Below are 13430 nucleotides of genomic sequence, written 5' to 3'. Positions count from 1 at the left end.
ACAGATTCTTATTTGTGAAATATTATATTAGGTTCATTTATAAACAAGAGTTTTAAACCCTCTGAGATAAAATACTCCATTTGAATAAAATGAGTTCATCCAGATGCCTAATTACTACTCTAAGTGAGAATAAAGAAAACTGTTTACTTAGTGTTTGTTGGTAAAATAAAAAGTATGTCAATTCTTTAGACTTTCAAGAGATCCTTTTACAAACATGTATTAATCATTTAAAATTACTATCTCAAATATCATTGCCAAGTATGGTGTCTCTACAAGTCCTCAGATTGAATAACATGAACTCCGGTCTCCTCCCCTTTTATATTCCTTTCTCTGTCCAACTATCCCTTCTTGTCTCCTGTACAGACATACAGACCTCTATGATTAACTAGTGGCTAGCTCCACCCTCTGATCTTCAGGCAAGCTTTATTTGTTACAGCACAGAGAATATGTCACCACAAAGAAGTTTATTCAACAATGTATACACAGTCCTGAAACATTATCTGAAGCCTATAGACCTTTCAAAAATGATTCATTCATTTTACTGTATTTTAGGGTTTTAAAATAATGTTTATTAAAAATTTTGGGATTATAAAAATATATTTTGATTATTTATCCTTCACCACCTCCCCCAAGATTCTCTTCACCTCTATACTCACCCAAATCCTTATCCTTTCTCTGTCTTTCTTAGATTACAGGATTTGTTGCTGGGTTGGTAGTTAGATTCTCCTCTGGTGGTGTGCAGAGTACCTTCCCATACCAGGACCACTAGTCAGTAGTGAACAAGGCTTTAGTTAGGCACCTTTTTTACTCTATTTGTGCAATGAGATAAGTAAGAATTATCTTCAGCAATAGGTTCTTAATATCAGTTTGTGGAGAGGAGGCAATAGACTTAACAGTAGCTTGAGATTTTGAGGGCCTTTCTTTACCTTTGGCCAAACTCAACTATATGTAACCCATTACTAGTGCTAGAGGGTTCACTTGGTGGCAACTTGGGGCATTATTTCCCATATTATTTGGTGACTCCATTTCTTTCTCTTACGTGTATATATTTTAAGAAGCTTCTATAGTAGTAGGTTTCCATATGATCCTTCAATGACCATTAGTGTTAGTTTTCACTCCCTGTATTGCCTCCCTTACCCATCCATCTTTTTCCTTTAATCCTACCATGCCGTCTCCCCCATGACTTTGCACAAAAGTACATTTCTGTTTTCCTTGGAAGTTATCCCCCCCTGCCTAGTTCCTTCCTCTGTACCTAACTTCTATAGTTATATAGGTTGTAGCACTCCTGTTACCTGTAGGATCAAGATGTAGGACTCTCTACCGTCCCTCCAGTACTATGTCTGTCTGCATACCGCCATGTCTTTCCATGATTATAAACTACCTGAATTAAATGTTTTTCCTCATAAGAGTTGTCTAAGACCCTGGGTTTGTACCCAAAGGAATTAAAGTCAAGGTGTGATGTACTTGACACATTTGTTGCTGCGCTATTCACAGTAGTTAAGTCTTGGAACCTGCACAGATGCAATTCAGTAGGTAAATGAATGGAAAATGTACAAATACTAGAGTATTATTTATCCATAGTCTATTGATTATGTCATTTGAAAGAAAGTGGGTTAAACTTTCATGTTTAAAGAAACAAGCCAGATTTTTTTTTTAAAAAAAAGCAAGTATTGTATGTTTTCTGCCATGCAGAATGGAGATATAAAGCAATAAGGCATGAAAATAGAAGGGATGCTCTTTGCAAGTAGGAAGTAAACCCAGGGCATGGGGGCAGAGTAGACTGGCTAAATATAATAAACTTAATGTGTGAAAGTTTCATAATGAAGCCCATTATTTTATATATGTATGTTAATATATGACAGTTTCATTAAACTCATTTTATATGGAGTCAATGCTCCAATTATAAAGTTGTGAAAACTTCACACTTTTTAGAATAGCTTCTGTAAATTCTAAGGATTAAATGATAAAATGAACTTAAATTCTAATATAGTGCTTTACATATACTAAATGAATATACAAGTTGAGCACTGTAATCTGAACTCCTGAAGCCTGATACACTATAAAATCTGAAACATTTTGAACATCAACATGATGCCTGAAGTGAAAATTCTATATGACTGCTTGCAGGCACACTAAAGATATGTTAAAAAAAATCACCGAAAGGCTGTGTGTGTAAAACACAGTACCAATAAGGTGACTTAGCGGGTAAAGGTCTCTGCCAACCAAAACTTACAACCCAAGTTTCACCTTGGAACCTACGTAGTGACAGGATAAAACTGACAATGACAAGTTGTCCTCTGACCTCTGTGTCTTTTGGTTCATAGTGACACACACACATCCATAAATAAGTAAATAAATGTACTTTTAATATCAATGATTGTTTCGATTATAGTTGGGTCTCATCTCTAAGTTATGTATATCAAATATTACAAAAATCCTAAAATAGGAGATCTGAAATTCTTTTAGTCCTTTGTACTCCAGATAAGGGAGACTTCTGTACTACTTGTAGTATTGAAGCTATTATTATTAGTGTGATTTCAATGTATAATACTTTTTACATACTTATTTCAGAGCTTATTCTTTCTTCATCAGTAAGATGCAAACTTTGTGTAATAAAATTTGGAGTAAGTCATTTTGTGACCTAGGGCCTGATAAAGAAACTGACATTGATAACATGTTAAAACTATGAGTGTTTAATGATGCCATGAATATGGGAATGCCATTTCCAGAAATTAGTTCATAGGTCAAAAGCACTACTTCCAGCTGTATTCAGGAAATAGGGGGAAATAGGATAGTTTGAAATAAGTTTATTCTTAAACTCACCACACCAAATAAGTTATTACTTAGTTGTTTCCTTGGGTTTTCTGAATTGCTTCTGTTTACTAATATTCTCCTTCAGCATTTATACTGTATTTTCTTTCTCTGTTCTTTTTGTTTTGTTTTAAAGTTTTTTGTTTTGGGTTTTTTTGTTTGTTTGGTTGGATTTTTTTGTGGGTTTTTTGTGTTGTTTGTTTGTTTTGGAGATAAGGTTTTTCTGTCTAACAGCCCCAGCTGTCCTGGAACTTACTTTGTAAGCCTGACTGTAATAGCCATGTCATCTGGTTTGCCTCACCTTCTTCATGGTCAAAACCATCTCCTTGGTTTGAAGTTATACAAATACTTATCTGGAAAGTTACCTTTCTCTATCTTCCTAGCAGCAGATAGAGGTATCTAAGGTACTTCTTAACAGTACTCACGAGAAAAGAATTGTTCCTGTAAATAGGATTTAGGTTGATCATAGCGATGAAACTTTGTATTTTTTTTTCCTTATCAACCATTTTCACCGGAGCATCTTTGAATCCTTTTTATAAAAATTGGATTTTTTGTACTCTATCCCATTTATGTACTAATTGTTTTATGTGTTAGTTTTAATTAACTGCTCTTTAACTATGAAGAATTGTTAAAAAGGAACAAGAACTGTAAAAATATCTATCTTTATATGATAATGTCTTTAAAGTTGACTGCTTGAGGTTCTGATTCTTTTTTACAATGTTAAAATACTTGTGCACCCTTCCTATGTGTTTTTTCTCAGTCTTCTCAATGTCTACTTTCATACCAAGCTTTTCACTTACTTCCACTACTCAGTTTACCACGGCCTTATGCTCATTTGGACTTTCAGCAAGTAGTGCTGTATTGCCAGAGAAACACAAGTTATTGATTTGTACACCACCTATTTCTATGCCTATCTTCTCATTGTCCAGGGCTGTTGCTATATAAATTCCAGTTATATATTAAAGTGGTGGTAAGAGTATGCATCTTGCAACACTCCTACGATTGTCTTAAACTGATAACTTAATTCTCCACAGACTTTGACTGGTGCAAAGGTATTTTTTTTTCTTCTTTTGGTTTTTCAAACATGGTCTCTTTTTAGCTTTGGAGCCTGTCCTGGAACTAGCTTTTGTAGATCTGGCTAGCCTCAAACTCACAGAGATCCACCTGCCTCTGCCTCCCCAGTGCTGGATTAAAGGCAAGTGCCACCACCGCCCAGCTGCACCACTACAGCCTGATGCAAACGTATCTTTATAGGCATTTTCTGGTATTCTTATGGTTTTCTCTGGATAACTGTAGAACCTGTTTCTCAAAGTCCTTTGCTCCAAATGCTATCAAATGCCTTTCTGAAGTTGATGTAACAGACATAAGTAACTTCGTTTATCTGGGAGGAAGCCTCAATTAAAGGGAGGGAACTATTTCAGACATCAAGAGGCAGATAGGGATAACAAGGACTGCATTCCAGGCACTAGAAAAGGTTTGGTCAACAGGAGACATAACAACAACAACAACATTACAGGTATATGAGTGTTGCAAGGAGGGCCCGCTTGTTTGTCCAGGCCGCCTGGCTAGCTTAGCCCTGAAATAGCCACACAGAAACTGTATTAATTAAATCACTGCTTGTCCCATTAGATCTAGTTTTTAACACATTTCTATTAATTTGTGTATCACCACATGGCAATGGCTTACTGGATAAATTTCCCAGTGTCTGTCTCAGGCAGATCCATGGGATCTCTCTCTGACTCTTTTCCATCTCCCAGAATTCAGTCTGTCTTCTCTGCCTACCTAAGTTTTGCCCTGTCAACTAGGCCAAGGCAGTTTCTTTATTCATCAACCAATGAAAGCAACACATGTACAGAAGGGCCTCCTACACCATATGAGACACTTGTCTTCAGCTGCCTTCTTTACAATTCGGAAACCTGGAAAATGAAATGCTCCTCAGAGCAGTGGCTGAATGTGTTTGAGATGGCATGCGTCAGGAGGATTCTAGGTGTTACATGAAGAGATGGGCTGCCCAACGATGACGTTAAGAAACAGCTTTATCTACAGAAGGAAGTAAACTACAGGATATGGCAGCAACGCTTGAGATACTTTGGCTATGTTTTGAGAATGAATGACGGCAGATACCCAAAAATAAAACTTCTTGGTAGAGTGCATGAAATAAAGGGAAGAGGAAGTCCCTAAAAACTGTGGATAGACAGCATAAAGGAAGAATGTGAAACCTCGGGTGTCACAATATCACAAGCATCTAGGATTGCCCAGGATAGAAACAACTGGAGAACTGCCATACACAGGCTGCCCATGCATGCCTAAGCATTGCCGCGCATAAATGATGAATGAAATGAGGAATGTCTGTAAAACTTTCTTTTGTGAAGTAATTTAACTTTAAATATTAGGATTCAAACATTTTGTAACTCATGACTTATTTTCTTTGTCTCTTTGATAGTGCTGGACACATTCATCTCTCAGACACTCTTTTTTATTGTTTTTTGTTTGTTTGTTTCTTCGTTTTTCTTTTTTTTTCCTTTTTTATTTATTATTATTATTATTATTATTATTATTATTATTATTTTTGGTTTTTTGATACAGGGTTTCTCTGTGGTTTTGGAGCCTATCCTGGAACTAGCTCTTGTAGACCAGGCTCGAACTCCCAGAGATCCGCCTGCCTCTGCCTCCCGAGTGCTGGGATTAAAGGCGTGCACCACCACCGCCTGGCTTCTTTTTTTATTTTATTATTATTATTATTACAAATTTTCACCTCCTTCCATTTTCCTCCCCTTCTCCCCACTTCCCCTCCCCCCTCCCTCTCCAGTTCAAAGAGCAGTCAGGGTCCCTTGCCCTGTGAGAAGTCCAAGGTCCTCCCCCCTCCATCCAGGTTTAGGAAGGTGAGGATCCAAACAGACTAGGTTCCCACAAAGCCAGTACATGGAGTAGAATCAAAACCCAGTGCCATTATCCTTGGTTTCTCAGTCAGCCCTCCATGTCAGCCACGTTCAGAGAGTTCAGTTTGATCACATGCTCCATCAGTCCCAGTCCAGCTGGCCTTCTGCTCCTAATTTGGACCTTGGGAGCTCAGTCCAGTGCTCCAAGTGGGTCTCTGTCTCTATCTCCATCCATTGCCGATGAAGGTTCTATGGTGATATGCAAGATATTCATCAGTGTGGCTATAGTATAGGGCCAGTTCAGGCACCCTCTCCTCAGCTGCTCAAGGAACAAGCTGGGGACATCTCCTTGGACACCTGGGAACCCCTCTAGAGTCTAGTCTCTTGCCAACCCTCAAATGGCTCCCTTAATTAAGATATATACTTCCCTGCTCCCATATGCACTCCTCCTCCATCCCAACTGTCCCATTCCCCCACGCTTTCCCCATCCTCCCCTTCTCAATTCTCTCTCTCCCCATCTCCCCTTACCCCCGTCCCACCCCCACTCCCAAGTTCTCAATTTGCCTGGAAATCTTGTATACTTCCAATATTCAGGAGGATAACTACATGTTTTTTTTGGGGGGGGGGGTTCACCTTCCTATTTGGCTTCTCTAGGATCCTGAATTATAGGCTCAATGTCCTTTATTTATGGCTAGAATCCAGTAATGAGTGAGTACATACCACATTCATCTTTTTGGGTCTGGGTTACCTCACTCAGGATAGTGTTCTCTATTTCCATCCATTTGCATGCAAAATTCAAGATGTCATTGTTTTTTACTGCTGAGTAATACTCTAACGCATATATATTCCACACTTTCTTCATCCATTCTTCCATTGAGGGGCATCTAGGTTGTTTCCAGGTTCTGGCTATTACAAATAATGCTGCTATGAACATAGTTAAACAAATGCTTTTGTAGTATGATAGGACATCTCTTGGGTATATTGCTGGATCCTGGGGTAGGTTGATCCCGAATTTCCTGAGAAACCACCACACTGATTTCCAAAATGGTTGCACAAGTTTGCATTCCCACCAGCAATGGATGAGTGTTCCCCTTACTCCACATCCTCTCCAGCATAGGCTATCATTGGTGTTTTTTATTTTAGCCATTCTGACAGGTGTAAGATGGTATCTCAAAGTTGTTTTGATTTGCATTTCCCTGATCGCTAAGGAGGTTGAGTATGACCTTAAGTGTCTTTTGGCCATTTGAACTTCTTCAGTTGAGAATTCTCTGTTCAGATCAGTACCCCATATTTTTTTTCTTTTTTTTTATTAATTAATTTATTTAATTATTAAAGATTTCTGCCTCTTCCCCGCCACCACCTCCCATTCCCCCCTCCCCCAATCAAGTCTTCCTCCCTCCTCAGCCCAAAGAGCAAGCAGGTTTCTCTGCCCTGTGGGAGGTCCAAGGACCACCCACCTCCATCCAGGTCTATTAAGGTGAGCATCCAAACTACCTAGGCTCCCACAAAGCCATTACGTGCAATAGGATCAAGAACCCATTGCCATTGTTCTTCAGTTCTCAGTAGTCCTCATTGTCCGTTATGTTCAGCGAGTCCGGTTTTGTCCCATGCTTTTTCAGACCCCGGCCAGCTGGCCTTGGTGAGTTCCCGATAGATCATCCCCTTTGCCTCAGTGTGTGGGTGCACCCCTCGCGGTCCTGAGTTCCTTGCTCGTGCTCACTCTCCTTCTGCTCCTCCTTTGGATCGTGAGACTTCAGTCCAGTGCTCCAATGTTGGTCTCTGTCTCTGTCTTCTTTCATCGCCTGATGAAGGTTAATATTCAGGAGGATGCTTATGTTTTTCTTTGGGTTCACCTTCTTATTTAGCTTCTCTAGAATCACGAATTATAGTCTCAATGTCCTTTATTTATGGCTAGAAACCAAATATGAGTGAGTACATCCCATGTTCCTCTTTTTGGGTCTGGCTTACCTCACTCAGGATAGTGTTTTCTATTTCCGTCCATTTGTATGCAAAATTCAAGAAGTCATTGTTTTTTACTGCTGAGTAGTACTCTAAAATGTATATATTCCATACTTTCTTCATCCATTCTTCCATTGAAGGACATCTAGGTTGTTTCCAGGTTCTGGCTATTACAAACAATGCTGCTATGAACATAGTTGAGCATATACTTTTGTTGTATGTTAGGGCATCTCTTGGGTATATTCCCAATAGTGGTATTGCTGGGTCGAGAGGTAGGTTGATCCCGACTTTTGAGAAACCGCCACACTGCTTTCCAAAGTGGTTGCACAAGTTTGTATTCCCACCAGCAATGGATGAGAGTGCCCCTATCTCCACAACCTCTCCAGCAGAGGCTATCATTGGTGTTTTTGATTTTAGCCATTCTGACAGGTGTAAGATGGTATCTTAATGTTGTCTTGATTTGCATTTCCCTGATCGCTAAGGAAGTTGAGCACGATCTTAAGTGTCTTTTGGCCATTTGAACTTCTTCTGTTGAAAAGTCTCTGTTCAGCTCAGTGCCCCATTTTATAATTGGATTGATTAATCTTTTACGGTCTAATTTCTTGAGTTCTTTATATATTTTGGATATCAGACCTTTGTCAGTTGCGGGGTTGGTGAAGATCTTCTCCCAGTCAGTGGGTTGCCTTTCTGTCTTAGTGACAGTGTCCTTTGCTTTACAGAAGCTTCTCAGTCTCAGGATGTCCCATTTATTCAATGATGTCCTTAGTGTTTGTGCTGCTGGGGTTATACGTAGGAAGTGTTCTCCTGTGCCCATGTGTTGTAGAGTACTTCCCACTTTCTCTTCTGTCAGGTTCAGTGTGTTTGGACTGATATTGAGGTCTTTAATCCGTTTGGACTTGAGTTTTGTGCATGGTGATAGATATGGATCTATTTTCATTCTTCTACAGATTGACATCCAGTTTTGCCAGCACAATTTGTTGAAGATGCTCTCTTTTTTCCATTGTATACTTATAGCTCCTTTATCGTAAATCAGGTGTTCATAGGTTTGTGGGCTAAAGTCAGGGTCTTCTATTCTATTCCATTGGTCGACTTCTCTGTTTTTATGCCAGTACCAAGCTGTTTTCAGTACTGTAGCTCTGTAATAGAGTTTGAAGTCAGGGATGGTAATGCCTCCAGACGATCCTTTATTGTATAAGATTGTTTTGGCTATCCTGGGTTTTTTGTTTTTCCATATAAAGTTGATTATTGTCTTCTCCAGATCTGTGAAGAATTTTGATGGGATTTTGATGGGGATTGCGTTGAATCTATAGATTGCTTTTGGTAGAATTGCCATTTTTACTATGTTGATCCTCCCAATCCAAGAGCAAGGGGGGTCCTTCCATTTTCTGGTGTCCTCTTCAATTTCTTTCTTCAAAGACTTAAAGTTCTTGCCAAATAGATCCTTCACTTCCTTGGTCAGAGTTACCCCAAGATGTTTTATGCTATTTGTGGCTATCGTGAAAGGTGATGCTTCTCTGATTTCCCTCTCTGCTTCCTTATCCTTAGTGTATAGGAAGGCAACTGATTTTTTGAAGTTGATTTTGTAACCTGCCACATTACCAAAGGTGTTTATCAGCTGTAGGAGTTCTTTGGTAGAGTTTTTGGGGTCGCTTATGTATACTATCATATCATCTGCAAATAATGAAAGCTTAACTTCTTCCTTTCCAATATGGATCCCCTTGATCCCCTTATGTTGTCTTATTGCTATTGCTAGAACTTCAAGCACTATATTGAAGAGGTATGGAGAGAGTGGATATCCTTGTCGTGTTCCTGATTTTAGTGGGATGGCTTTGAGTTTTTCTCCATTTAATTTAATGTTAGCTGTCGGCTTGCTGTAAATAGCTTTTATTATATTTACAGTACCCCATTTTTAATTGGGTTATTTAGCCTTTTAAAGTCTAGTTTCTTGAGTTCTTTATATATTTTGGAGATCAGACCTTTGTCTGTTACGGGGTTGGTAAAGATCTTCTTTCAATCAGTAGGTTGCCTTTTTGTCTTAATGACGGTATCCTTTGCTTTACAGAAGTTCTCAGTTTTAGGAGGTCCCATTTATTCAATGTTGCCCTTATTGTCTGTGCTACAGGGGTTATACGTAGAAAGTGTTCTCCCGTGCCCATGTGTTGTAGAGTACTTCCCACTTTCTCTTCTATCAGGTTCAGTGTGTTTAGATTGATATTGAGATCTTTATCCATTTGGACTTGAGTTTTGTGCATGGTGATAGATATGGATCTATTTTCATTCTTCTACAGGTTGACATCCAGTTATGCCAGCACCATTGTTGAAGATGCTTTCTTTCTTCCATTGAATACTTTTAGCTCCTCTGTCAAAAATCAGGTGTTCATAGGTTTGTGGGTTAATATCCGGGTCTTCTATTCGATTCCATTGGTCGACTTCTCTGTTTTTATGCCAGTACCAAGCTGTTTTCATTACTGTAGCTCTGTAATAGAGTTTGAAGTCAGGGATGGTAATGCCTCCAGAAGTTTAAGATTGTTTTGGCTATTCTGGGTTTTTTGTTTTTCCATATAAAGTTGATTATTGTTCTCTGAAGGTCTGTGAAGAATTTTGTTGGGATTTAAATGGGGATTGCATTATGTTTCTTCGTTTTTCAAGATATGGTTTCTCTGTAGTTTTGGAGCCTGTCCTAGAACTAGCTCTTGTAGACCAAGCTGGCCTTGAACTTACAGAGATTTGCCAGCCTCTGCCTCCCAAGTGCTCAGATTAAAGACGTGCGCCACCACCACCAGGCAACTCTCTGTTTTTAAAAAAATTAAACAAAATCAATATTGGTGCATTAGTTGTGACAATTGCACTACACAAATATAAGATGATAATTGTTGGGAAACTAGGAAGTAGGCTTAAAGCAGGATGTGTTAACTTCACTTTTTGATATTTTTTCATAAACTTTCACAAACTATTCCCAGAAATCAAGTTTATTAATTAAACAAATAAAAACAGGTCTGCTTTCAGTTCTTGATGTATGTTGTGACAGAACCCAGTAATAAATGTGACAGCTTCAACATTATTAAAACCATCAATAATGGAAGTTTAATTCAGAACAAAAATCTAATATAATTTTTTCTCTTTGGGTAGTCATTTGTTGTCTGTATCTTCTAAACTAATAAATGGAACAGTGAATCAATAATGTTTTCCCCCATGGCTATTGAGGTAGGTCTTTGGAGATTTCTGGTGGTACTCTAATACTAATGGTATATATCATTCATGTGTTTTACACTGTTGCTAGTTTTAAGAATATTTTCTTCTAATTTCAGGTTGGGTGGAACTATATCAGCATACAAGATAGTACCAGATGAAATAGAAGAAATCAAGGTATAGTATGAAATTTTCACACCTACAGAGCCTTTAGCATTTTATTTAGGAGCTGAGGGGGAAATTCTTACTTAAATATCATTGAATCTTGTGGTATGTGAAGACATTATTGTAGTCCTAGTTAATCTACTCAAGTTAAAAATACATGTATTTTACAGAACTGCCATAAAATTTTATATCTGATGTTTCCAATACAGCTCTGGGGCGAAATCTAAGTAAAATATATATGTAAAAAAAAAACCTTCCTATGTTATTTATTGAAAATAGAAGACACTATTATGTATAAATATTAATATATATAATGGATTTTTTTAATATCCTTCTCCCTGCAAGTCTTTACAAGTCTTGTGATTGATTTATAAAAATATATATAATGCTTAATTTCATTGAACTTTTCAGTATCAACTTCAATAAATTGAAAATTTTGTAATTTATCCTTTATTTAGCTTATTAATTTTAAGTCATTTAAACTTATTATGTGAGAAACTATTGGTTTCATTATATCACCTCTTTCTTCTACTGTATGTTCTCTTTAGTAAATATTGCTATACACTTGCTCTCAAATTAGAAAAGAAAGGGGCTAGGATGTAACTCAGTTTGCAGAGTGCTTGCCTAGCATGCACAAAGCTCCAGGTCCAATCTTTCTTTGGGTGATTGAGGCAAGCCTGTAATCCCAGCAGTTGGCAATCAGAGTCAAAAAGATCATAGCAAGTTTGGGGCAAGCCTGGTCAATACATCAAGTTCTAAGCCACCCAGACGTAATGAGATCTGACTATCTCAAGGGGGGGAAAGGACAAATTTAGCTGAGTGTGATGGTTGCACGCCTTTAATCCCAGCACCCTGGAGGCAAAGGTAGGAAGATCTCTGAATTTGAGGCCTCCTGTTCTCCTGTTCTTCAAAGTGAGTTCCAGGACAGCCAGGACCTTATCACAGAGAAACCCTGTGGAAGGAAAGAAGGAAGGAAGGAAGGAAGGAAGGAAGGAAGGAAGGAAGGAAGGAAGGAAGGAAGGAAGGAAGGAAGGAAGGAAGGAAGGAAGGAAGGAAGGAAGGAAGGAGAAACACAAAGAATCTCAAGAATGTCAGGATTCATTGAATAAGTCAGCCTAGAATCAAGCAACGGGAAGAATCCTATGATTAACATTAGGATTTGTAATCATATAGCAGTCAGTTGAGATCATGCTAGTAAATACAATCAACTTCAAAAGTTTTATTAAGGAATAACATTAAGTGACTTCAAGACATATCCTAGAGCAGATATGTCTTGGGAGCAATAAATTTGTGTTTAACTAATATACAGAAACGTTAACTCGTCTTGTAAGGGGTTTTAATTTTTGTGAGATTTTTCTTTTATTTTGACCGATTTTAGAATTATGAATTTTATTAGGAAATTCCTTAAAGCATATGTCCAGTAACTGAATTGAGATTGAGTATTGAGGCATAAAAAGACTTTTAAATGTGTTGGTGGAAAAACTTTGAAAATTTTTTGTTTTGTTTTTTCTTTTTTTCTTGTTCTTCTTTTTGTTCTTCTCCTTCTCCTTCTTCTTGGGGGGGTGGTGGTGGTGGTAAATGCTTTCTCTGTGTAATAATCCTGACTGTCCTTGAACTTTTTCTGCATGCCAGAACTGGCCTTGAATTTACAAGTTAGACCTGTCTCTGTCTCCCAGTTACTAGGGTTAAAAGTGTGCATCAAGACTACCTGACTGAGAGTCAAATAATCTGAAATCATCAAAATGTATGATGTAGCTTAACCTTGATATGCTACTTATAATGTACCATATATAAATAAATACACATTTATGCATATTTTTAGTCTTAGAATAACAATGAAACCTAGCTCATTTTTGTCAGATATAATATATTCATAATGTTTGAACACCAAAAACCATTATAAAGTTCATATATTGCTTATGAGTTAATTGTTCCAGACAATACTACAATAAATTTGTCAGTTTTCAAAAGTATTCTTGCTAGAAAACACTTCTAAAACCAGCAAAAGTAAAGTAACCTCAATCCTTCAAAGTTTTCCTTTTAGCAGGAATCTAAAGATTGGTAGAAAATATGGAAAAATAGAAAAACTTCAAAAAATGGAAAGAGAAAAGCAAATAATCCAAGTACAACAGGATTTAAAAAATGACATAGCCAGTAAGTCCCTGCTTTGCCTTGCCATGTATTATAATCTTCTGTGTGTTCTGGACAGGGTACTAAAGAAGCTTTCAACCTGGACTCATAGACAAAATGCTTGTAGGGACTCTCTCATATAAGTAAGCCTTTTGTCTAGCTGGAAGAAAAAGATCAGAGTTGCCTAAGGATATGGAAAAACAGTTCAGCACTCTTCACTTGATTCTCACTAAACATCAATGAAAAATGTTATTTAGTTAACCTTTAGGTTAGCAGAGCCAACAGAAATCTGATCTT

The 13430-nt window shown here is 37.8% G+C and overlaps 1 protein-coding gene across 15 annotated transcripts in view; it reads left to right on the top strand.

Annotated features, from left to right (window-relative positions):
- Nucleotides 1-13430, top strand: part of Gphn (gephyrin) — a 334228-nt gene that overhangs the window by 81211 nt on the left and 239587 nt on the right. For all 15 annotated transcript variants that reach the window (XM_057782362.1, XM_057782360.1, XM_057782359.1 and 12 more), the window contains exon 3: nucleotides 10958-11015. In XM_057782362.1, the coding sequence (XP_057638345.1) occupies nucleotides 10958-11015 (58 nt within the window). The remainder of the gene's footprint in view (nucleotides 1-10957; nucleotides 11016-13430) is intronic.

Source organism: Chionomys nivalis, chromosome 10 (assembly GCF_950005125.1).
Source record: "Chionomys nivalis chromosome 10, mChiNiv1.1, whole genome shotgun sequence".
In the NCBI taxonomy this organism is placed as follows: domain Eukaryota; kingdom Metazoa; phylum Chordata; class Mammalia; order Rodentia; family Cricetidae; genus Chionomys; species Chionomys nivalis.
This window is presented reverse-complemented; position numbering and strand designations above follow the sequence as displayed.